Below are 27,133 nucleotides of genomic sequence, written 5' to 3' on the forward strand. Positions count from 1 at the left end.
GCAGCACCTCTCCCTTTGATGATGCAGCTTACAAGCGAAAAGCAGGAGGCAGAGGTTTAGTCAATATATACGTATATAACAGTTGCACTTGACCGAGTTCCAAGTCCAGTACCAGATCCACCAGCGGCAACAGTAGATTAAGTAATTGATTAAGTAGCTGACCCAGTAGCTTATCCACCACCGGTATCTAAGTCACCAGTAGCAGATCCAATAGCAAAGACAGTAGTAGAGACAGGGGCTTACTACGGTACAGTAACAGAGGGAGCATAGAAAGTCGCATATATAAAGACAGAAGCAAGGGTAGCAGGAGAGCCAGGACCAGTACCGGTCAATCCAGTACCAACACCAGCAACAGTAGATCCTACAGAGACATAGCCTACAGCCACAACAGTCGATCCAACAAAGATATGGTCAATTTGGAACTGAAAGCGTGGCGTGGTGAAGGTGAGTTGGCAATGTGTGCCCTCCTTAGCGGGTGCGGTACCTTATTCCTTTCTGCGGGGGATAAGGCGAAGCGCGGGGCCAGTGTAAACCTAGCCTATAGAGGTAGCAGCGGAGACAGAGGCAGTTGAGTCGGTTGGTTCATCTTTAGATTATGGTTTTGGTTAGGAGGTTGGAACAGCAGTTGATCCAGTCACATATATAGAGCCAGATTCCGATTTTTGATAAGCACCACCAGTAGAGAGAGATGGAGATACGCCGGGTGCAGTTTCAGTAGTTCCAAAGCCAGTCGTAGTGCTAGTTCGTGCTCGTGATTATGGTGCTCGGGATGAAGTGAGAGACCCTCGGAACAGTCTCCATTTTAGGTCTACACTGTCCCTTTTGGTTTTTGTCCCTTGTTCCCTGGCTTTTATCTTCATCCTCTTAGTCCTTTGTGCTACTATTTTCCTTTGACCTGGCCCCATCTGACTCCTTCCCATTATTTTTTTCCCTTCTTCCCCAGAGCCTCCAATTTTACCCACTGATGCCTTGCCTTTACTGGTAGTTGCTTCCTTGTAGGAGGGAGTGGAGCTCCCTCCTCTACTGCACTCCATCTAGAGCGACCTACACGTTCCTCTGTATCCTTGTATCGTGCTCATGTTTTCACTCTCCCGCGTTTCCGATTTCAACATGTAGTTGATCAACTAGATTAATTATGTCAATATAAAGCTCCTAATTTATTTATTTATTGGTTATAGTTTAATTGCTATATGTTTTGAAATTTTTTTGGGCATATTTCTAGTCAAATTTGTTCAAAATTTAAAATGCATTTTTAATAATAATAATGTTTTTTTTTTTTCAAAATTTATTGCATTAAATTCCTGAAAAAAAAAAAACTTTAAAGCCTAAAATAATTTAAAAATAAAGTTATTTCTATAGTTAATATTTATAATAAACACGTTACCATTGTAGATAACTTAAACAATGAAAAAAACAAAAAAAAAAACCAAAAACCTAAATTATAGTTTTTTTATGGTTTTCAGTTGTTTTCTTGGTAGTTTTCTAAGTTTTTTTTGGTTTTCAATGGTTTCCTTGGTTGTTTTATAGGTTGTGTTTTATGGCTTTCAATTGTTTTCTCGGTGCATTTTTGTGGTTTTAATGGTGGTTTTTGTGATTGTTTTCTGTAGTTTTTGTATGGTAGTTTTTTTCTGAAATTAATTTATTTAATTTGCAAAAAAAAAAAGGAGGCAAAAATGACATGAAACCTACCTCAGCTTGAGCCTTTTGGTTGTTTTTGGGTTGATGGGTAGGTGGATTGAGTTCCTCCATCTTGGTCGAGCTTAGAAATATTTTGTTGAACTCCTTTTCTTCTTGTGGTCTGAGCAAAATCACTTGCGCAGGTCTCTCTTGGGGCTTTTAATAAGAAATAACACTCAATCGAGCCAAAGCACTTGATGGAGCCATAGGCTCGATTGAAAATTTTATCTCGATCAAGCCATAACTCTTGACGAGGCCTCTAACTCGGGTTAGAAAAGGGCTCGATCGAGCTCTTTTTAAGCGCCTAAACAACTCAATCAAGTGCTTAAAATTGCTCAATTGAGAATCCTTTTTCTCACAAAAACACGCCCTCACTTTTCCAAAAAGTGTAACCTAAATCCATGCGCTCACCCTTATTTTATTAATAACTGGAAACATATTACATGTCAATATAATTAATAGTGAAGCCCTTGCCAATGACATGAATGAAAACTCATCAAATGATTAAGCGAAAATATTGAAGCACACTTGTGAACTCTTGATGGATCCACCATATAAATATCACTGCAAGGCTTTCATTTTGGATAAAGGTGGAAATGGCCATGCCAAATTCTCAACAAATGCACAATAAGATAAGCAAAACAAGGATGATCCAAATGTCTTTTTCCTCTCCCCTTTTATAGGCTTGATGGACTCTCTGGAAGTCTTTATTTTATTAATTTTCTCCAAAAAGGAGGGAAAATACCATGGGAAAACACCACGGTAAATACCATGGGAAAATATCATTCTTATAACACGGCTACTGCCAATGCTAGAGATCCATCTCGACCCCATCGGAAAAAGGGAATATCACAAATCCTCCTGCCCCAAATTTTCTTGCCCTCAAGCAATTCACAGTTTTCTACTCGTATGGATGTCTGAATCAGTTGAGTACCAATACCAGTGTCCCATATGAACTACTGAATCATCGCAATATGCTACAATATCACCCTATCAAGGAGAGATCTCATGATGCATGGATCCTGCATCAACCTATAAGTCCATTTCCCATCAATAGATCCATTGGCATGTGAATGGCCCCGTGGATCCCAATCCAACCATTGTCTCCACTTGCCATCGACAAATGCTCCTGGACCCCAATACCACCAACCGAACTTCATAGCTCATGTACCATGGCTCTAACTATATTATGTCCCTGGCTAAAAATGTCCAACAAAGAATAACCTCATCAATCAGCTACCAGTTCATAATCTCTTGTGTGTAAATACTCATATGAGAAACAACCCCACCTTTTTTATGCTACGCTACTCTGATTTTAATTAGTATGCTTGATCCATGTGGATATTGGTGGCCACCTGCCAAGTCCACCTGGACCCCCACCATTGTCTTTCTCAGCATTTTCAGTTTCCTTAATTGTAGCACAACTTACTATTTTTAGCAGTTTTTCGGGTCCTGAACTTCCGGAGCCGTTTTGAGGCCCTAAACGACGTTTTTTGGGGAATCCGGGGGCAACATGGGTCCATGAAATGGACCGATTTTGCCCGTTCCAACAATGATAGCGCTCGGATAGATCTTTCTAATGAGCTATTGTACGTGTCAAACGGAGATCATATGCCAAAGTTACGACCCCGGGAAGTTGATGTACCAACTTACCCCCAAACGGGGCCCACAGTTTGGCATTTCATCTCCTAGGGTTAGGTTTTGGAATGTTAAGGGTTTTCCATTGTTTCTCAACAATAAATAGGCCTTCGAGCCTCATCGTAACACAGTTCAGAGGCATGTAGCCATCACATCTCTTCTCAGAGATAAGCTACCATCGCCCTAGCTAGTTTTTTTCCATTTCTGGTTGTAAGCATATTTCAGTATTTTCCATTAATGAAATGAAGTATTATTTCCGGTGCATCTTTGTGTATATGGTTATCTCTATAATTTGTTGCGTTCCTATTTAAATCCGGATCAGTGGTATCAGAGCGGTCTGCTTTTTCTCTGTTTTTCTTTGCATGTCCCCAACAAGGTCGGGATATAAGGAGTTAGGGCTTGAACTGGTTGAACCTTTGCAAGACCAGCCTCGCAAATCCCGACGGCCTCCTATGGCGGACGAGAAGAAAGACGAGGGGGTAGGAGATCCCATCAAAATCTTGCTCGAAGAAGCCCTCGAGCGACAACGGAACGCGATGATGGACAACTTTGCCCAGATCCTTCAGCGACTACCCAGAAGCAACGCATCGGCTTCCAGCAGCTACTCTGGAAACGCCACACCCTTTAAGGTACAAGTTAATTTTGAAATCCCCATATTCGAGGGTCAGATAGACACAGATGCCGTAGATAAATGGTTAAATCTGCTAGAGGGTTATTTTTCTGTTCATGAATTTTCGAGTCGGGAAAAGATTGTTTTTGCTCTCCTCAAAGCACCCCCCCACGTCAAGGACTGGTGGGAAACCTACTGCGAGCAGAAGGATGAAAGTACTGGCTCACTATTTTCAGCCGCACCCACCTGGGATTCGTTTCGGGATGCCATCAAGGAGCAGTACTACCCTATCGGGAGCTATGAGGATGAATACATAAAGTGGACCACGCTGCGGCAGGGAAGGGACCAAGACATGCCGGAGTTCACCAATCTTTTCCATACCCTTCGCACAAAGTTGGGTATCAAGGATTCGAAGCAACATTTGATACTCAAATACCGTGGCTGCATGCACAAGTACATCCAGGAAGAAATACAATTCCTGAACATCCCCTCGCTCGGCGCAGCATGCCGGTATGCCGTCAAGGTCGAGCAGAAGTTTAAACAAAAGAAGCGAGACTTTGGATCTGCGAATCCAAATCAGGGGAAAGGTGCCCCTAAACCACAGAACAAAGGACAAAGCCAAGGCGGGACAGCCCAAGACAACCAGTCGAAGCTGCAAGCAAAGAACAGCGCCGCGAAGCCGAGAAAGGACACTGGAAAATGGTGCGAGTTCCATAAGAGCTCCACTCACAACACAAGTGAGTGTCGGGCCAAGCAGTCACTGGTGGCTGAGCTAAAGGTTTCAGAATCAGATGCATGTTCCGACTCTGAGTCAGAACCCGATAAGGGGTATGAAAAAGGGAAGCAGATCATTGATGCGGACCCCAGCGCTACTGTTGCTACCGCAAAGATCTAGAAAAATGAACCTGAAGATCCAGAGGAGGAGGAGCGTCTCTTCCACTCCCAGATGTGGGTAAAGGGCTCCTCGATACAGTTCATTGTTGATAGCAGGAGTGAAAAGAACCTCATTTCGGCAGAGGTCGTGAAGCGGTTGGGCTTACCAACCACAGCACATCCACAACCATACAACATTGGGTGGCTTCACCAAGGACGAGATCTTCGCGTGAGCCAGTAGTGTCGCCTTCCATACAACATCAAGCCCTTCACGGATGAGGTATTGTGTGACATTGCTCCCCTTGAAGTTTGTGATGTATTACTAGGACAACCATACTTGTGGAAGCGACATGCTGTGTATGAATCAAGGCCCCGTGCTGTTATTATTACATTGGGAAATAAGTTGTTCAGGATACCAGAGGTAGCACCACCTGCCGCCCTCTCTTTGATTACTGCAAAACAATGCAGTAAGATCATTTCCAAAACCAGGAAATTTGTTTTCCTGATGATACGCCCTCAAGGAAAGAAGAAGACAGTGGCCGCGGCCTCCAAACGGGGCCCCTCTGCACGACAACTACAGATAGACAAGATTGTCGAGGAGTACGAGGACATCTTCACCTCCCCGGCAGGGGTTCCTCTGCACTGTCAAGTCAAGCACTCCATCGATCTGACCCCAGGTGCGCCGCTACCCAATGGACCAATTTATCGGTGCTCCGTTCTGGAGAACGATGAAATCAAGAGGCAGATTCAGGAGCTCCTGCAGAAAGGTCACATCCGTCCGAGTTCATCGCCCTGTGGGAGCCCGATCGTGTTGGTACAGAAGAAGGATGGGACGTGGAGACTCTGTATTGACTATCGGGCGCTGAACAAGATCACTGTCCGTAATAGGTACCCGATCCCGCGAATTGATGACCTCCTAGACCAACTAAAGGGGGCGAAATATTTCAGCAAGATCGACCTGAAGTCGGGATATCACCAGGTACCAATCGAACCCTCCGATGTGTGGAAGGCTGCCTTCAAATCCAAGGAGGGCCTCTTCGAATGGTTGGTCATGCCTTTCGGATTGACGAATGCTCCTGCAACCTTTATGAGGCTAATGGATGACATCTTGTGGCCATTCACCAACTCCTTTGTAGTAGTATACTTGGATGACATTCTGATCTTCAGCCAGAGTTGGGAAGAGCACCTCCACCACATCCGACAGGTTCTCCAAACACTGCGGCAACACAAGCTATGTGCCAATTTGGAGAAATGCACTTTTGGCATGACCCAGGTTCAATATCTGGGATACATCATTGATGAACAGGGGGTGCATGTCGATCCAGCCAAGATCCAAGTCATTCGGGATTGGCCCTCTCCAACCACTCTAACAAAGCTCCGCAGCTTTCTAGGTCTTGCCAACTTCTACCGCAGGTTTGTGTTGGGGTTTTCTCATATTTCTTGGCCCTTGAGTCAAGTCACCAAGGGCGGGGCGAAAGCAAAATTCTTTTGGTCTGAATCTCAACAGAAGGTATTCAGGGAGTTGAAGGATCGCCTCTGCACGACACCAGTGCTCGCGTTACCAGATTTACAACAACCATTTGAGGTCGAGACAGATGCCTCTGACTATGCTATTGGGGCCGTCCTTACTCAACATGGACATCCAGTGGCATATCACAGTGAAACACTTTCAGACACAGTCCGGAAGTACCCCACTTATGATAAAGAGATGTATTCCATTGTACAGGCCTGCCGACAATGGAAGCATTACATTTTGGGGAAGGAAACGGTCATCCACACAGACCACCGACCTCTGCAGTTCATACAGACCCAAGGGAAATTGCAGAATGATCGCCATCAGAAGTGGTCTACATACCTGCAACAGTTTCACTTGAATATCAAGTATAAAAAGGGCAGCACCAATAATGTTGCAGATTGCCTCAGTCGACCACCTATCATGGCGCTAACCACCGTGCTCAACTCTTGTGGGCACGAGACTTCTGATTGGCCACTTCTCTACAAAAGCGACCCAGAATTCAGCCACACATACCAGACACTCTTGGAGGGTCGGCAGGTTGCAGATTTTCACCTCCATGATGCCCTATTATGCCACCTCGGTCACCTTTGTGTTCCTTCAAGCGAGCGTGCCAAGATGATTTGGGAAGCACACTACAGTCGGGCTGTTGGGCATTTCGGGGTCGAGAAAACAGTGGCAGTACTGCAAAATTATTTCTATTGGCCAAATCTTCGACATGATGTTGGGAAGTACATCGATCATGTATTGCCTGTGCCATTGCCAAACCGGCCATTAAGAAGCACGGCCTCTATACCCCGTTGCCTACCCCTAGTCGACCTTGGGAATCCATCTCCATGGATTACATGTTAGGCCTTCCTTCCACTAAGCATGGAAATGACTGTGTTTTTGTGGTCGTCGACAGGTTCTCGAAGATGGCCATTATGGTGGCCTGCAAGAAGAATATCACAGCAGAAGCCACTGCTAAGCTCTTCTTTGAACGAGTGTGGGTGCACTTTGGGATCCCACAGTCTATCATCTCAGATCGGGACAGTCGGTTTCTCAGCACATTTTGGTCCAGTCTCTGGTCAATGCTGGACACCAAACTCACGAAGTCCACAGCCTTCCATCCTTAAACTGATGGCCAGACAGAGGTTGTCAATAGGATGATTGTGCACATTCTGCGCATGTATAACTCAAACCATCCACGCACATGGGACGAGAGCCTCCCCTATGTTCAGCAAAGCTACAACCGAGTTCTTCACAGCTCCACTGGCCATAGCCCTTTTCAGGTGGGTTTGGGATTCTAGCCACTATGCCCCATTGATGTGGCCATGCCACTTGTAGCTACTCACATGAATTCAGCTCATGTCCAGTCTGAAACAGATAAGGCCACCAGCTTCATTGAGCGCATCCAACATATTCGCCAGCAGGTCCATGACATTCTTGAGAAATCAAATTCCAAGTACAAGCAGCGACATGATCAACATCGGGTGCCACACAAGTTTCAGGTGGGCGACAAAGTCTGGTTGCATTTGCAAAAGGAACGCCTTACTGGAGCCTATCAGAAATTGAGACCACTCCGATATGGTCCTTACACCATTACTAAGGCTATGGGAGACAATGCATTTGAGCTCAGCATTCCCCCATTCCTTGGCCTGCACCCAGTGTTCAATGTGGACCGCCTTTGGCCATACTTTCCACCATTGCTAGACACATCCGACATTGCAGAACAGCTCAAACCCACAGAATTAAATCCAGATTGCATGGAATAAGCTGCAACTGATCGGATCATGGACACACAGATCAAGAACACTCGCCAACAGAATATCCAACTGTATCGAGTTGTCAAAGCAGGCCAACTCCTTCAGCAGGGCAAGTGGCTCACCAGGGAACAAGTTCAGCAGAAGTTTCCTCATCTCATGGAGGAGCTCAACGCAGTGGGGACCATTGCTTCCTAAGGGGGGAGGAATGATCCAGGTGGATATTGGTGGCCACCTGCCAAGTCCACCTGGACCCCCACCATTGTCTTTCTCAGCATTTTCAGTTTCCTTAATTGTAGCACAACTTACTATTTTTAGCAGTTTTTCGGGTCCTGAACTTCCGGAGCCGTTTTGAGGCCCTAAACGACGTTTTTTGGGGAATCCAAGGGCAACATGGGTCAATGGAATGGACCGATGTTGCCCGTTCCAACAATGATAGTGCTCAGATAGATCTTTCTAATGAGCTATTGTACGCGTCAAACGAAGATCATATGCCAAAGTTACGACCCCGGGAAGTTGATGTACCAACTTACCCCCAAACGGGGCCCACAGTTTGGCGTTTCATCTCCTAGGGTTAGGTTTTGGAATGTTAAGGGTTTTCCATTGTTTCTCAACAATAAATAGGCCTTCGAGCCTCATTGTAACACAGTTCAGAGGCATGTAGCCATCACATCTCTTCTCAGAGATAAGCTACCATCGCCCTAGCTAGTTTATTTCCATTTCTGGTTGTAAGCATATTTCAGTATTTTCCATTAATGAAATGAAGTATTATTTCCACTGCATCTTTATGTATATGGTTATCTCTGTAATTTGTTGCGTTCCTGTTTAAATCCGGATCAATGCTCCTAAATTGTCAAACCATTTCTTGGCCTTGGCTCACCCGTAAAACCCATATGGAGGGCTCTCATATTATCCATCTAGAAACATTTTCCCCTTTTCCTCCAATGCATACAGGTGTGCTGGTAGAGCTACAAGCTTTGTCGATGTATCCTTGAACAGGGATTCTTTGTGATTCCAAAGTATATTTCTCTTTTTGTTTTGTGAGGGACTAGAGTCGTTCCTCAAAACTAAGCAACTTAGCTGCTAACTTGACACATGGCTCTATGAGCTCCTTACTTTTCATTTTCTCCTATGAGACAGTGCCTCAAACTATTTTAATTCTCTACTTCAACATCATAAGATCTATCTTGAAATTCTTAATTTTTCCCTAAGAATCCTGTCCTGCCAATTTTGGTGCTCTGTTGAATGTCTTTGTATCTGTCTGCACCAAATTCCCAATTATTACAGCTCCAACTTGATCCTTTAACTGACTCTCTAGAAATGGCTCATCCTGCACACTATGTTTGTTATGCTGATGCTCATCATGTTGTTCACTACTTTTGGCTCCTCACTCTAGTCTCCCTGAATGTCTTCTCTCTGGCCTTCTCCACTTGTGGAGACAATCTTTTGTTCATCCTCATTGGTGGTGAAAATTAGATGCATTGGTACACTTTTTTGCTCATATTCTTCGTGAGTATTCTCCTGGAAGTATATGGTCTCAGTTGTACAAGATTCTACATCATCAATACCATTAGGAATTAATTCCTCCTTCCCTTATCCATGCACTTCTAAGTGCTTGTCATGTCGACTAATTATTATCGGCTTACCATGCAAGCCTCTTTGAATATATCATGCTACTACTCACCATTTAGACTTGACTGCTCGGATTCTTCATGTTTCTTTCCTAAAGATCAATGGACCCAACTATACAAGAATCCCCATGATCAGAAGGAATCTACTCTTGTTTTGCCCCTATTGATTCCTTCTTATTACCAAGGCATGAATGGTTAGGTGCCCAAGATCCCTTGTAGATAAAGCATATTCCTTTCCTTCTTAGCTCATTCTTGTTTTTGGTTTCAATCCCTTTGTTCTTGTTGCGTCCAACAATTTTCGTCAACTCCTTCTTTGTTAGCTTCCTTTTAAGAAATTTTATGTTTTTCCTAACCAATTCTCAACTAGATCGTATGTAGTTGGTGATAAAATTAGTTCCTTTCTCCAAATGGCCAAAAATTTGCATCTTAATGTTTTGCATTCTTATTTTGACACCGTATAGATGAGCTTTTGTAATGCCAATAAAAAAGCACTAGAAGATATGGAAAATTAAATCGTCACATTCCATGTTTAGGATGAATGTGCCAAAGCTGAACTTTGCCATGAGTTCTAAAATGTTGTGCCTCTTCTGAAAGGTAGGAGGCGTAATGTTTTCCAGCCCTTGAAGGGTTTCTACCATCAGCCACCGTATCTCCCTTATGATATCGTTATTGTAAGGTGGTAGTGGCAACGTAATAGCTATGATCTTACTAAGATAGGAGGTGGTTGTGATCCTGACCTGTTCACAAGGATGCTCCTAGAATTTGGATTGTATTCAAGCAAGCATAGATGACTTGAGAGCCCAATTGATTTTCTTCCATTCTGGTTTCCCCACCTAGACATGTGTCTAATTGTTCCAACTTATGAAGGACTATTACTGAATTTGTTCTTTGCAACCCAGATCCAAGTGCAAAGAGCTTAGCTTCTCTTCCATATCCTTCCTTCACCTCTCACAGGTGCTTCTGTTGCAGAGTGGCATGGATTATTCTTGAGAAAGGTCTACTGCTTTGAATTTTTCTCTAGTCTGAGGGATTGTTGCTAGCTAAAAGACCACATATTTTCTCTGGTTCATCAAAAAGTGTCATGGAATTTTCTAAAAACTCTTCAAGACCCATCTTCCCACATACAAAAAAAAGAAAAAAAGAAAAAAGAGGAAGGAAATATGCAAGAATACTATGATATCCCTTAAGCAAAATGCAATCACAAATAAAATTTTTCCAAAAAACACAATGATTATTTTAATGCATATTTCTCCAATAATAAATTTCCCAAACACAATTTTTTTGAGTAACTGAATATTTAGGTGTACTAAGGAATTAGAATAGCATATGAGAAATGGAACATTTGAGTTCACTCCTCTTGAAACTGAAATCGAGAGCGGGTTATTTCAACAAAGCATGAGTCATGGCTTGGTAAAAAGCAGAGATAAACTATGAAATAATCATGAACCTGCATACCTCGTTCCACTTCTAATTTACATATAAAGAAAATAATGCTCTAATAAACGAGTTCTCCTCACTCTCTAACGCTCTTCAAGCTGAAAGATCGACTGTTGCAACCCCTGTACACTCTTCAACTCCCATATGAAAATGCATCTCACTTCTCTAACGGCTTCACAACCGGATGCGCTTCAAGTCAGGGCTTCTCGAAACGTCTAGTTTTGGAAGTTTTATCAGTTGCTCCAACTGTGTTGTGATCCTCAATTTCTCACAGCCAAATGCCTTCAACTTTTCCAGGGACCACAAATGTTCAACACCTGGCAGCTCTAACTTAGCATTCGGTAATATCTAGTTCTCGAAGATATTCAACTGACCCTTCTATTGTCTTTAACTTCTCATAGCAAGATTCGTTCAACTTGTTCAGGGAACACAAATATTGAACACCTGGCAGCTTTCTTAAGTGCAAGCATTCGGTAACATCAACATCTGCAAACATTTCTTTAACTTTGTATTATCAATTTTCCATAGCCAAAGGATTCAAAATAATAAAGTTTTGGAAGAACTTTCTGCTGTAAAAACCTTGCATGCTCTTCATTTTCCCACATCCAGATAAGCTCACCTTCTACAACGACCCCACACGCCTTAGCTCTAGTTCTTGAAGCGTTATCTCCAACTTCTGTGACCTCAAACCTTAAATGACATACAACTTTCCAACCACCTCAGCTAAGTCAGGGTGTTTGCTCAGATCTGGTCCTTGAAGTTTTGTCCACTCCTCCAACAACTGTATCCACTCGAACTTCCCACAGCCAAATGCATTGAACTTCTCCAGCCACCTCAAAAGTTCAAGTTATGGAATGTTTACTCAGTTGCTCTGACACTTGTAGACTCTTCCTTCAGATCTTGGATAAGTAATACCATTTGGCCTCCATCTTGATGATTTGATTTGCAATAAAGGAACTTGTCTTCTTGAACTCGACCTCAGGTTCGCATATGGCAGAAAATACTTGACTCAAGAATCGTTAATTAGGGGTTCGAACCTCTCCAATATGTATTGCTAAAAGCGACAACTCTCAGCCCTTACAACCTTGGAGTGTTGTCTGTATGCTCGATTGATAGACTTCGATATGGTTGCTGGCTTGGATCAAAAGCCAAATCTTCCAACAATCGTCCCCGTGATCGGACTTGTAGTTGTCGGCTCTGCGATCTGGTAAATGTGCATGGGATCATATGGCCTATCGACTATGAGATCGGCATATGAATGGACCCATGCGATGTTTGTAGCTTTATGGTCCTTAGTCCCTATTGTCAATGTGTGAACAACCTGATGTCTAACGTTGAGTAGCCTTCATACTGTGGCACAACGACGTAACCGTGACCTGTTAACAAACAACAAGAATTGGCCTTCCATAGAATTTATGTGATGACCCTCTCTAATCAGCTGGATGGCATGGATTGGGAGGAGTATGGCTTCGTGTGATACTTCATGGTCTAGCTTATTCCTTCGTTACTTGCACGATGGCTCCCCTGGTTTCAAGCTCCCATTGTTGACCCCACAACCATTCAAATGCCTATTCACTCCTCAGAGATAACGCGGTGAGCTTGATTGGTCTCTCGGCTATAACAATACCTTGTAGTGATAATAATCGATTGTTGGTGAAAGTTTAATTTGATGCTCAGCCAAATGCAATGTGCATGGTAGCTAAGAAGTTGAATCCCTCCAGGTCTGTATAGATTCAATCTGTTTTATTAATGAGGGATTATCATGCTCATGTTTGACGTTGATCTAACTAGTTCTCTGACTTCTGCGTTAATATTGGAGATCTTAAGTGTTAAGGATTTCTAAACTAATTAGCTAACCCTAGATTTGACAGAAATCAACCTCCACAAAAATTCAATCTGCAAGATAAAAACCATCAGCTCTTAAACAATTATGAGTGGCCATAGATCTGTACTGAAATAAATTCTATCCTTAAGAGAAATTATAGATCTCAACCTCCTGGAATTAATAAGCTTGATCTATGAAAGGCGCAATAGATCTCAGCCCTTGATAAATAGATCTACCCCATAATCCTGCAAAAATATTCAATGTTAAGTCACAAATAAATCGATTCATGGATATGGAAATCTTTCTGTAAATATAAAGTACGGTGGATGTGAATAAGCCACCAAAATTGATAGATTACTAGGTAGGGTGATTATGGTGGGTCACCCAAAATTGATAGATAGTCTCTCTTGGAACTTTTCACTAGTCTGAAAATTATTCTGCAATAAACCTTTAAGAACCTAGTCTGAAAATTATTCTGCAATAAACTTTTAAGTTGGCATGAAAACCCAGCTCTATACCATTGTAAGATTCCAAACAGAAAAATATTTAATAGTTCTAGCAAATTATAGTGTTCCAATTAAGGGATCTGAAAAATGCAGTTACTTATTCTATTAATGAATGGAAAAATATTACATGTCAATATAATTAATAGTGAAGCCTCTTCCAATGGCATGAATGGAAGCTCATTAAATGACTAAGCTAAAATATTCAAGCACAATTGTGAACCCTAGATGGATCCACAAAACAAATTTCACGGGGGTTTTCATCCCAGGACCAAGGTGGAACTTCTCAACAAATACACAATAAGATAAACAAAACCAAAATGATCCAAATGCCTTGTTCTTCTCTCTTCTTATAAGTTTGATACTCTCTCTAGAGATTTTTAATTCATTATTTTTCTCTAAAAATAAGGGTAAATACCATAAGAAAACACCAAGAGAAATTACCATTCTTATAAAGTGGCTGCCACCAACTCTAGAGATCCATATTAACTACATTAGGAAAAAAAATATTACAGAAGCAAAAAACTTGATCATTGATAACCCAAAATAATGTATCTAAATAGTTGAAGCTATTCAACATCTCATCATTGTGTATAAAATTATTTTCCCACAAATAAGCAAGGCACCTTCAGCTTCAAGGTACAACTTCATCGAATCGTTATAGAGATCGATAGACATAATATTCACGATGTTGTAGCAATTCGAGCCTTAAGCCTTCAGTTGTTGGTTAATGAGAAGAATTTTCCTTTCATAGAGAAGAAGTTTGATTAATGAATGAGGGGGTGAGAACCTTTCAAGCATAGCTAGATGAATGTGGATGCTCGAGGCTTGTTTAATTTTATGTAATTATCTATTTTGTTTTGGGTTGTGTTTTATGTCATAGATTAATATTATAGTGAAATATAAAACTAGAGTGCTTTTATTTAGTTGTTATTTTAAATTGAAATTTAAGGAAATATAATCTTTTTGCATTGCATATTTGATGTTAAATATGGAAAAAAGCTTTTTCATCAAATATTCAATGTTGAATTTCAAAATGTTAAGTTAAAGGGTTTAGCTTAATCAAATGATATTGATTTTATTGTCTATTTTGGTAATTATGTTTTAGCCTAGAAATGATATCCATAGAAAAATATTCCTTAAATTTCTCCACATATATTAGTCATTTTATTTTATTTTACTTGTTCACCAATAATATATTAAGTAGTTGTTCCATGAATTCTACATTAATATGCATTGCTATTTGTTATACAATATTTCCATCATATATTATCTACTTGTTTCCTGGGTTCTACATGAGTATGCATTGGTATTTGTTATACAATATTTCCATCCAAAATTGTATATTGGATTTTACCTTAATTTGCATTAGCAATTTTTAAATTTAGACACACAGTTATGCAGTACTCTTGAATCTAGTTGTTACAACCAGAAAGAGAGAGAAACTTAGACACATAATTATACAGTACTGGCGAATCTAGTTGTTACAACAAGAAAGAGAGAAATTCGAATTAGCTATCGAGAGACAACGCTTTCAGCAGTATAAAGTAATCTAAAATATCGGTGTTTTCCAAGTTTGCTGGAATGCCTCCTGTAAATCAGGCAGTTCTAGATACTTGTCCTAAATTTCACGGTATAGAACTATTTTACAACAAATGCAGAGGGTTTTCAGTAGTCAGAATACTACCGTAGGAAAGATTTCACAAATAATGAGTGTACACAAATGCTTTCTGAGCTGAACCGTCCGGGAATTGCGTTGGAGGTGGGGTTTTGGGCATCACCTGAACTTGAGTACCCAAGTTGACTAGAGAGCTTGCTATGGCTACAGCAAGTGATTCAGTGAAGTTGGGATCTGCCTTTATCGAAGCCACAGAATCCTGCGCGATTGATAGATAATTATCCAGTTGATTGTGATAATCCGATGCTTGACCCATATCGCTAGGCAATGAAGTCAATTGTTGGAAGCTGCCGGCCGCTAATTGTGTCGATTGCAACGGTAATCCTGGCCGATTGAGGCGGTTGTCTGTGAGGTCGAGAGTGATAGTAGGAAACGAACTTGAGGTCGATATTCTGGCAGTGCAGCGAATAAATTCATTGTGCATAAAGAAATTTTCTCTATTCATTCCCTCATTAATGAGCTGGTTGGGGAAGTGCATGTCAGCTGGCATAGCCAGAGGACTCACAAAATGATTGTGTTCGCCTTTATAGGTTGTTGTTACAATTGTGGGATCTTGGGCGCATCTCTGAACCTGCTCAAAGTCCGCCATAATGCCATAATTTTATCAGGTTTATATGCGTTTCCTAGTGAATGAAAGCATCCGTCACAGATTTCTTTTTGCAAAAGGACGAGATCGAACCTGTTTCTTAACTGGGCAACCGGGAGCCATAGCGCATCTGTAATAACATCTCGGTCGCTGATTGTATTTTGTCATCTTTTGCCCGTATTTTCGCCATTGGCAGCCATCGCTTATCTGATTAGACTGCATCAGATCAGTTACTTTATACATTACAGGAGAGCAAGAACATATCCAGTTTTTATACTCGGCTTCGTACAAACGGTCATCCTTGTGTCGACTACAGATTCTGGGATCCCGGATATTCTCAGAATCTGCCATGAGAAAATTCTGAAATCCGGGATATTTCCCGAATCTGCAATCAGACATATATATAACAGTGTCACACTCAATTGGGGTTAGTTCATATATATTTAGGTTTAGATCACATATATTTATAGCAGTGTCGCACTCAATTGGGGTTAGTTCATATATATAGCAGTGTCACACTCAATTGGGGTTAGAAAGCTACAATACTATTATTACCATGATATTCCCAGAATCTACGATCAAAATATATACCAGTGCCACACCAGATTTGAGCTCGTTCATGTAGATTCTGCATAACAGGAAAGCTATAAATCTATTATTACCATGGCCTCCACCGATCTTGTTTGCACGGACACCACTCTTTGGGGTACGGTCTCCGTGTGTTGGCCGGATCCCCTGGTCAGCACCTGAATCTTCTTGTTCGGCGACTCTTCCATCTGCCCAACAGATGAATTCATCATCCCATTCTTCCTTTTCTTTGAAGGCAGCTGCTGTTCGTCCATTAAGTTGACATTCTCCTCCTCCTTTCCTCCGTCCTGTTCACTAACATTCCAATACTGATCAGATTGGACTGAAATTGAACTGCTGGAGTCAACATTCATAGACCTTGGACACAATATGTCCTCTCTTTGATGGTCTCCGTTGAATATCTACCAAATTACAAGGCAAACAACATTGAGAACTTTTTAGATTCACGAACCCTAATAACTCCAAAGTCAAATTAACAGTATGATATACCTGGCTACCATCCACTTCTTTCTGCTGTTGCAAAATAGACGAAATATACTTCTGCAGGTGGTTATATCTACAACACACGCGCTTGAACATAGACTTGAGCTTTTGATTCTCCTCGTTTATGCGATTTATCTCGGCCGCAAGTACCGTGATCTGCACGAATGACAAATCGAACAATCTGTTAAAAAAGGCATAGCATGCCAACATGAATAAACGAAGAAATAAAGCCATAGCTGTGAAAACTCCCTCAAAACACCTTATTCTCGTCACGTTCCATCTCAACTGATCTTCAATTTTCAGTCACTGCCTGCGAATTCGCAGTATAGAAATGCTAATAGCAAGTGAGGTGTCATTGCTTTGGCATTCCTAATAATTTGCTGGGTAATTCCATAATCCTCCCCTTCACGGCATTGACCTGGCCATTGCAAGTTCTCAAGTCTTGAGGCTGCGTGTCACGTCCAGCCATAAAGTTTGGCGTGGGAAATCAAAGGAAAGTGAGACTCGAGTCAATAAGAGCCATTTAGTCAAGTTTCTTGTCATCTAGAACAGCGGGAACTTGGAAGTATAGGTCGCTAACGTGGGCGCATTTTGTCGTGACTGCTGTATATTACCGAAAGGAGCCGAAACACAAATCAAAAGGTCCTCTATTTACGGCGTTACATAATTAAGCAAGCATCTCGCACAGTCGCACATATTCATAAGCTTGGGACATATCGATCGATCTTTGTGAGGTTTCACACTTTGCTTTTGCATCCTCGATTACCATTTAACCGGAAGCCAGGGTTTTTCCACTATTTTAAACTTGTAAATGATTCGTTTTTTTTTTACAAATTTCAAAATTGGAGGTTTTGGGAATCGATCTCAGGTTGTTTGAGAGAATGTGAGGTACATAATTGGTAAACTATTAGAATATATAGATTTTAAGCACAGATATAATCTAAGGTAGTCAACTTAGTCAATTTAGATCTAATAATTTACATTGTATTCAAATTTTTTTTGCTTATAGCTCATAATATTTTTCTTTTTAGAATATAATTCTTATTTTTATTTTTATTTTAAAGTACAGCTGATCCCTGGTACTCAGCGGTAGAATGAGCCTCTCTACCAGAGAAAGTAGCTATATATATTTAATGTAACTGAGGTTGTCTTTAAAATTTTAATGTAAATATCTATTTTAAGAATCATTATTTTGATGTTTAAGAATAATTATTTTATTGTGTTTTAAAATTTTGAATTATTTTTTCTTATTAAAAATATAGATTTGGTATTCAATTATTTAGTATATATATATATATATATATATAAAAGTAGTCTTAGTTATTTATAACATAAGCTACATTTTTAGTATAAAAATATTTTCATTCTAAAAGTCATTCAATGTCATTGGCATAGGTGTAGTCTAATGAGTTGACCATTTCGACTTCATTTTTCAACCTCTCCCCTTGTCTGTGACCATCCCTTGGCATCGGCTCGTCTCACTGCAATGGGCCCACTCTGTCTCTACTCCCTAGCTCCATCAATATCTCATTCTTCGTTTGCCTCTCGAATATGACATCATTTCTTTTTCCCCCAACCCATTTCAATTTCAATTTTATTGCCTCGCTGAGACCATACAAATGTGTGAGTAGGAAGCATAACTATGTTCATTGTAGTTTCCAAAGAAAGGAGCAGAATTAATCAAAAATAAGGGAAGAGCAAGACCATTGAAGAGTTGAAAGGGGCCCAACTTTGTTTTGTAGATTTAACAAACATTTCATTCATGAAAACTACCATCCATGATGTGGGTGTTGTTATTGATGTGATAATATCATTCTTCGCTAGCAGGAATGGAATAGTGAAAGACAATTGGATAATTGATTATGATGCCACCATGAACAACCTCACTACAAGAAAAGCAATAGGTACAACACATTTTATTTTACTGTCTACCATCTATGTGCAAAAGCCTCTACTAGAGTTTCAAAGAGCAAAGCTAAAATTTGAAGCTAAGCTACAAAGAGAAGCTAAGACAAGTGAGCTCACTTATAGCATTGTAAGGCCCACCACTTTCTTTAAGAGTTTACGTGGTCAAGTGGAGTTAGTTAAAAGTGGGAAGCCATATTTTATTTTTGGATATCACAAGTTGTGTACTTGTAAGCCAATTAGTGAACAGGATTTGGCCTATTTCGTGGTGGATTGTATTTCAAAAGAGTATAAGATAAATCAAATTATTCCAATTATTCCAATAGTGATAACATTCTATGTGGTGTTTTATATAACTGTGCTTGACACATTTTGTTGGGGAAACCATGACAATATGATGGAAGACTTGTGCATAATGTTAAAAGAAATACATATTACTTTAAAAATGATGGAATGAAATATAACTTACATCCATAATAATGAAGAAGTGGAGAATTTCATTAGCAAAGTGTTATGTCTAGTGTTAGATGTGAAGGAAGTGGACTAGCAAGAGCCTATGGGACAGTGGATTGAAGGAGACAAATAGTAGAGCATGAGCACTACAATAGTAACACTTCTGACATAAAAGTATACGAGAGGTTTTCATTCCTATAATTTTTTATGTGGTGATATGTTTATAAGAAATGAAAGGTGAAGGATCTGGTCGTGAGGGATAAAACTAAATGTGAAAGTTGATAGTCAGGAGAATAAATTACTTATACAATCCACGCAACAAGTGCTGAGAATGGTTCATAAAAGGGATGTTAAGGGTGGAAATAAGCATCATTAAGTGGAAGAAGTATAAGAATATAGTAAGTTATGGGTTAAAAGAAAAGTATGTAATGAAACCTTAGGGAATATATTGGCAACGAATGGAATAAATACTAAAAATTGGCAAAAAATGTGAAAGACTATTGTGTAAAGACATTGACAAAAACGCTATGGATGTTAGTAATAGTAATGGTTATAGCAACATGTCTATTTTCCACTTTTTTTAGCATACCTTTTTGGAAAGATAGTCAAATGTTGTAAGGGAATCACATTGAGGATCATCCTTGATCTAGAAAGCCATCATGCACATCCCATTCAATTTTACTAGTTTTAGATGATCCTTCCATGATATATTGTTACATTATATATTTGTTATAAAGGTTATTATAAAATTTTCTAAAGAAGCCACAAAAGCTACAACAACCATTGTTATAGATCCAAGAATAGATTTTCTTAGATATCCTTGAAGTATAACAACAACATATAAATATCAGAACAAATTTCTTTGTATTCTTGGCACTTGCAAACCAAAGAATTTATTTACCAAGTGAAATCATAGGGACAAGGGCATTGGATGTGATCACAATATATCTTGAATAAAAGCATTTTTATGAAATCATGTTGTCAATAGACATGCATGAGTCTTCATTGGGAATCACTATGGATATTATCAAGATTTGTAGTGGAATTAGCAAAAAGTTGTAATCATAGAAAACTTGTAAAACTCAAATATATGATCTTGCATAAAAGGCCAAAATTATTGAATATAAGGGCCACATCACATGACCATAAGACTAGATGGCTAGTGGTTAAAATGTTGGAATTTCAAAGACTTGAAGTGAATGCTTTGATTTTTTCTTGATGACCACATCCATAGTATAAGACAAAGTACACATGGGAATCTATAAGATCCCAAATGGAAAAATATTCAATAATTCTGGCACATTATAGTGTTATAATTAAGGGATTTGAAAAATGCAGCCACTTATTCTATTAATAAGTGGACAAATATTACATGCCAAGATAATTAATAGTGAAGCCCATGCCAATGGAATGAATGGCAGCTCATCAAATGACTAAGATAAATTATTAAAGCACACATGTGAACCATAGATGGATCCACTAAAAAAATTTCACTACAAGGTTTTTGTCACAGGATCAAGGTGGAACTAGCCACGCCATGTTCACAACAAATACACAATAAGATAAACAAAACTAGGATGTTCCAAATGCCTTTCTTCTCTCCCCTTTTATAGGCTTGATGGACTCTCTAAAAGTCTTTATTTTATTATTTTTCTCTAGAAGGGAGGGTAAATACCATGAGTAAATACCATGGGAAAATATTGTTCTTATAATCTGGCTACCACTACCGCTAGAGATCCATCTTGGCCACATCAGGAAAAGGGAATACTACAAATCCTCCGACACTCAGATTTCTTTCTCTGAAGAAATTCACAAGTGTCTACTAGTATGGATGTTTGAAGCAGTTGAGTACTAATACCAGGGTTCCATATGAACCACTGAATCATCCCAATATGCCAAAGTATCACCCAATAAATTATAGATCTCCCGATGCCTAGATCCCAGATTAACCTCCGAGTCCACTGCCCATCAATAGGTCCATTGGAGTGTGGATTTCCCCCTGGATCCCAATCCAATCATTGACTCCACTTACCATGAACAAATCCTCCTAGATCTCAATGCCACCGTGACTGAAATTCATAGCTCATGTGCCGTGGATCTAACTGTATTATGTCCCTAGATAAAAATGTCCAACCAAGGATCACATCATCAATCAAGTATCGAATCATAATCTCTTGTGTGTATACACTCATATGAGGGAAAATCCCACCATGTTGATGTTACGCTACTCTAATTTTAATTGTGATTCTCCTAAGTTGTCGAACCATTAATCGGTCCTAGCTCGCATATAAAACCGATATGGAGGGCTCCTGTAATATCCATCTGGAATAAATCTCCCCTTTTCCTCCAATTCATGGAGGTGTGTTGATAGAGCTACAAGCTTTGTTGATGTATCCCTGAAGACGGATGCTTTTTTATTCCCACACATGTTCCTCTTATTGTTTTCTGATGGACTTGAGTTGTTCTTCAACACTAAACAACTTGGTCATTGACTTAGAACATGCGTATATGAGCTCCTCTGTTTTGATATTCTCCTATAAGATAGTGCCTCGGATTTTTCAAATTATCTTCTTTAACATCATAAGATATATCTTGAAATACTTAATATTTTCCCGAGAGTCCTCTCCTAGAAATTATGGTGCTCCGTTGAATGTCTATATATATTTCTGCATCAGATTCCTAATTATCACATCTCCAACTTGAGCCTTTGAGTAACTCCCTAAAAATGAGTCATCTTGTACACTATGTTTGTCATGTTCATTCTCATCATGCCAGTTCAATGCCACTTGATCCTCACTCAAGTATCCTTGAATGTCTTCTACCTGGCGTCATCCACCTATGGAGACAATATGTTAATAATCCTCTTCATTTATTAAACATGGATTCACTAGTACACGCGTTTGCTCATATTCTTTGTGAACATTCTCTTGGAAATCTATGGACTCGGTTGTATAATATTCTACCTCGCCAACACTATTAGGAAGAATTTCCTCCTTCCTTTATCTATGCACTTCTAAGTGCTTGTCATGTTGACTGATTATTATCGGCTTATCCTCTAAGTCTCTTTGAATAACATAATATTGTTGCTCACTTTTTAGACTTGACTATTTGGATTCTTCATGTGTGCTTTCCTGAAGATCGATGAAACCAACTATAAAATAATCCCCATGATCAAAAGGAATCTCCTCCTGTTCTTCCCCTGTTGCTTCCCTCTTATTACTTGGGCATGAATGGTTAGGTTCCCAAGGTCTCTTGTAAACAAAGCATAGTGCTTTCCCTCTTAGTTCATTATAATTTGTTGTTTTTTTTACTCCCTTTATTCTTGCTTCTTCCATAAATCCTAGTCAGCTCCTTCTTGGTGAACTCCCTTCTAAGCAATTTTATGTTTTGCCTGACCAATTTCTCAACTAAATTATAGATAACTATTGTTAGTTCCTTCTCCAACTGGCCAACAATTTGGATCTTAATGTTTTTCAGATGTTATCATCTCCACCTAAGAATAGGGACACAATATTTTGCATGCTTATTTTGACATTTTTTTATTAGCTATTGTAATGTTGATAGAAAAGCACTAGAACATATGGAAAATTAAATCGTCACATTCCAGATTTAGTATGAATGTGCCAAAGATGAACTTTTCCATGAGTTATGTTGACGATGCTAGACCTGTCAACATTCAGGGGATATCCCCAGTATGAATTCCCAACTAGACCTCGCACAGTTTGTTGCAAGAGTCCCATCTCGTATGATGGCCCGGTTGCCATTATCTTAAAGATATGCCTTAGATCTTGCTTGTCAGCATATGAGAGTTGTATACTTAGTCTTCAAACAACGAGGTTCATGTGCTTGGTGAGTGCTTGGTGTAACTTGTGTCTAAGTTCTTTCACTGCAGGGGGAGAGGGTGAGTGTGAGTCTCAAGTCGAAAGGGAATAGTTCCAACTATGTTAGAGACACACAACATAGCAGGACATGTGCAGCTTCCAGCGGAGTAGTCCACACGGATGCAACAGTCACAAACACAAAGTGAATAGATAGCACATACAACATGTTGGTGTCCAAGTGTGAATAAACTATTCCACCCTTTTCCACATTAATTCATCAATCTTGGTGCATACAAATTTCAAGGTAACGCGCAAGGTATATGTAGGGAGAAGGCTACAATCTTACATCAACCAAGGATTCGTGGCTGAGAAATCAAAGCATCATTGTAAAAATAATTAGAAATAAATTGCAAAACTTGAAAAGCATTCACAACAATCAATAAAGATCTGTAACAACAATAAGGAATTAACACAAAATAATGAAAACAACACACATAAAAGAAATATGTAGCACCTGATCAAGAGGGCAGTCTCAACTCTCTGATTTAGGTTGCGTTAACTCACAGCTAAGAAGAGAACAACAACTTGCTTGTATTTTATTAATATGTAAAGAACTCCTACAATATATGCCTCTGTGTGGCTAACCCTTCACACAGGAATAAAACTCCTTTTATAGAAATACATGGGAATGACATATTCCCCAAAACCTGGTAGCTAATGCCTAAATATACAGCAGTTCAGAACAACACTAATCGTCGAGAGAGTGAGAACAAAAAAGATCCAAAATAGGCTTTGAAAGCAGCTGCGAATTGGTTATGTTGTTGCAGTGTTGTCGATCAACTGCTGTGAATGCGGGATCACTGCTACAAGTTGTGAAGGCGATACTTATTCACCAGAATCTGCGGAAATAACAAGTTTCAGTAGTTTGCATAGGCAAAATCCTCGTGACCTTACTTCATCAATTAAATATTCCAAGAGACTTATAAAGAAGGGTTACCTCATAGAGTTATCACAATAAATGCATATCATTTGGTGCAAAAAGGATGAAAGGATAAATAAAAATATGAGGAAAAGATAGGCATATTTGGTGCCCAACATCTTTGCCCAACTAGCCTTCTACATGCCCTCATGCAGCTCACCTCTTACGCAGGTCTAGGTTAGAACAGTTGTCGTCAGCGTGGAGCTGGGCGAGATCACACTCATCTGCCATGTCTATTCCTGGGGGTTTGTACCCTTCTATGAGAATAACATCCTTCCACCAATCACTTGGTACATTGTAAGCTGGGGTGTAATGCTCAATTGGCAACCAAATGATGGGGAACCTAAATCGGAGTCCCATCCATTAGACCCCGCATGTTTGGATGCATGCTACATATCTCGGCACACGACTTAGTGCTCGTGCAGAATTTGGTGCCCCAAAAGGTTCCTTGTTCTGGACAGTTGTAGGTGACATCATCCACCTCTTTTGAAAACTATCAAGGGCCTCATCTTGAAACATGACTGTTTGTTTGACACAAAGCTTGATACACCACTTTTGTGTCCTCAACATTCGTTCTCTATTTCCCCCAGTCTCTAAAAAGATGTTGTGCTTATTGTACATAGTCACCAATCGTTCATGGTCCCCTCTCATCATAAGAGACTTCATGTTTTGATTTGACTCAAATGTATTAGAAGCCTTCTGCCAGTTTATCTGGTTGATAGTATAGGAGGTGAGAGCCCTTAAATGAATGTCCCACACATATGGGACTGGGTTAAATTCTTTCTCATTGCACAGGAAGTATACATGCAGATAAAGCTCACACATCAAATGTTGGGTTACGAAATCATGGATTCTCAGTATATGGAGGAACTGTACAGAATCCTCGATCTCATGATTGACCTCCTTCTTAATAATTTATAAATAGAAGAAAAGAAATTTCTCATGCAAGAACAAAGCATAACTAGAAGTAGGAGGGTGGCATGCCATTCCCTATTGTGCCAAGCTAAACATATGTTCTTTATCAATCTTCAATTCCAACACTTTCCCTTCCAACTGTTCTACTTTGAGCTGCTACTTTGCATACCTTAACCGTAATATTTCCACTCCCTCTATATACTCGAAGATAGCCTTAGGCAACTGTTCTTGGACCCTTTTCACCTCATTCTAATAACAGGCCGTAGTGGATTTCCAAGTTTGAATCTCGGCTGTTAAAGAGAATTCATGGTTGTTGAATAAGTGCTCAATAAGATCCGTTTGAGTAGCAGCAAAGGTCATCGGCACATCATCTACCTCTATTTCTCCTTCGACCACCATGGCCTTATGCCTCTTAGCCTACCATTTATACTTTCTTACATGCTTCTTGAGTTAATGCACCTGTCTTCTCAGCCTTCGAACCTCTATTTTCAACGACATCATGTCCCTGAACTGTAGTTGATATTTATTTTTAAGGGGCAGCCACCTCTACTCACACAATTCTATCCATTCCTGCTTAACAACCACTTCATCTGGCCCTGTGGCTAGTTCAGTAGGTGGCAGATTACTCAGAGCAGTATCCACTGGTACTTCTGCCAGATTCTCTGTCCTTGGTTCCTCCCTCTCGGGAGCAGTTGCTTCTTGTTTGACAACCAACTCAACTGGCCCTACAGCTGGTTTAGAAGGTGGTGAATTACTCAGAAGAGTATCCACTGGTCCATCTGTCAGGCCCTCCTTACTTGGTTCCCCTTTTTCGAGAGCAATTGCTTCCTCTTTGACAATTAACGTAACCGGTCCTACAGCTAGTTCAAGAGTTGGTGGATCATTCAGAGGAGTATCCACAGGTACTTCTACTGGGCTCTCCTTACCTAGTTCCCCTGTTTCAGAAGCAATTGCTTCTTCCTCCATTCTGGGCTCCAGGGCATCTGTTGCTTAAACAACACCTCCTTAGTCCACTCGTTGTTTTTGTTCTTCTGTAAGGTGTTCCTCCTCCCTCTGTTCTTCAGGATGGCCTTACTGAGAGTTAGCAGTGAACAAACTAACAATCGTCGAACCTTTAATCGACCCATAAAACTTTAAAATGGGAGGAACAACAACCTCCTTTTCTAAGTGTCGAGGAGAATGAGACACTCTTTCTCCTCTTGGAATGGTGGCACAAAAAGGAGACTGAAAGATGTTTTCTCCCTGGTCTACATCGACTCTGTCTGCGACCTCAAGTTCCTTTCCTTCTCCTGTGACAATTCTACTCTGGCCCAAGGTTTCCTCTTGTATTAACTCTTGTCCCGTGATTGAGATTAGTTCTTGTGGAACAGTGTCAACCTCAGGACTCATCCTTTCCACATTTTCCAGGACCAGATGGGTTGGTGGTGGTTCTTGTGTGGCACCACCACCCATATCCGACGCTTCCTGAGCAGATGGTGCTGACATTGTTTCCTCTGACACTTCATTAATAAAAGTGGATTCTTGTATCACCATGTCAATCCCATCCATCGTGTCCATAATTCCTTCCTCCATTGGCTCCATAGTCGAGGTTGGTTCTTGTGTAACAGCCTCGGCTGTAGCACTAACTGTCTCTTATGTCTGGAGCCTTTCCTGCTACAGTTTCTCTTCTTTCATTGGCTCCACATTCGAGGCTGGTTCTTGTGTAATAGCCTCGACTATAGCACTGACTGTTTCTTCCACTTCAAGCTCTCTTTCTTGCTCCAGTTGCTCTTCTTCCACAGGCTCCACAGTCGAGGTTGGTTGTTGTGCAATAGCCTCGGATGTAGCACCGATTATTTCTTCCACTTCAAGCTCCCTTCCTTGCTCTGATTCCTCTTCCTCCATTTCCATCTGTTCAGGTTCTTCCTGGTCCATGTATTCATCCTCTGTTGGTTCTTCCTCCATTCTCTCTAGTTCCTCTTCTCTAGTAGCTATAACAGTTCCTACTTCTTCTTTTGTTGATTCCTGAAACACCGTCCAAGGAATTTGAAATCGGGTCAATGCATGCATGACCAGTAATCAAACCAGCCCATGATTAGTGATAACTGCTACAACCTATCACAACCACTAGGAAGACTATGCCATCAATTGTAGGCTCTTTAGCAAAAAGAAAGGCATGTTCAAAGAGAAGACCTTTGACTGTGGAAATCGAAGATGAGATAACACCTTGAAATGATCCTTGAATACAGTGGTGTACCATCCTTCGTAGGTTATGTATTTCATCACAAAACGTCCTA

General features: G+C 40.3%; 2 protein-coding genes across 2 annotated transcripts; both read right to left on the minus strand.

The window, feature by feature from the left end:
- Positions 1 to 15,089: 15,089 nt before the first annotated feature.
- Positions 15,090 to 15,993, minus strand: LOC149265915 (WRKY transcription factor 42-like). Its single transcript, XM_089394232.1, has 2 exons — positions 15,807 to 15,993; positions 15,090 to 15,698 (listed from the first exon to the last, which is right to left on the minus strand). Exons 1-2 carry the CDS (start codon positions 15,954 to 15,956, stop codon positions 15,150 to 15,152), a joined length of 699 nt encoding a protein of 232 aa, XP_089250358.1. The 5' UTR covers positions 15,957 to 15,993; the 3' UTR covers positions 15,090 to 15,149.
- Positions 15,956 to 17,072, minus strand: LOC149265916 (uncharacterized). The gene is made up of 4 exons (XM_089406493.1): positions 16,791 to 17,072; positions 16,424 to 16,702; positions 16,269 to 16,341; positions 15,956 to 16,098 (listed from the first exon to the last, which is right to left on the minus strand). The coding sequence occupies exons 1-4, from the start codon at positions 17,016 to 17,018 to the stop codon at positions 15,956 to 15,958; spliced, it is 723 nt and encodes a 240-aa protein (XP_089262619.1). The 5' UTR covers positions 17,019 to 17,072.
- Positions 17,073 to 27,133: the final 10,061 nt, after the last annotated feature.

The sequence above is a fragment of the Pinus tabuliformis genome, chromosome 6 (genome assembly GCF_031772625.1).
Source record: "Pinus tabuliformis cultivar Carrire ecotype Pingquan chromosome 6, CPIR1, whole genome shotgun sequence".
NCBI classification, from domain to species: Eukaryota; Viridiplantae; Streptophyta; class Pinopsida; order Pinales; family Pinaceae; genus Pinus; species Pinus tabuliformis.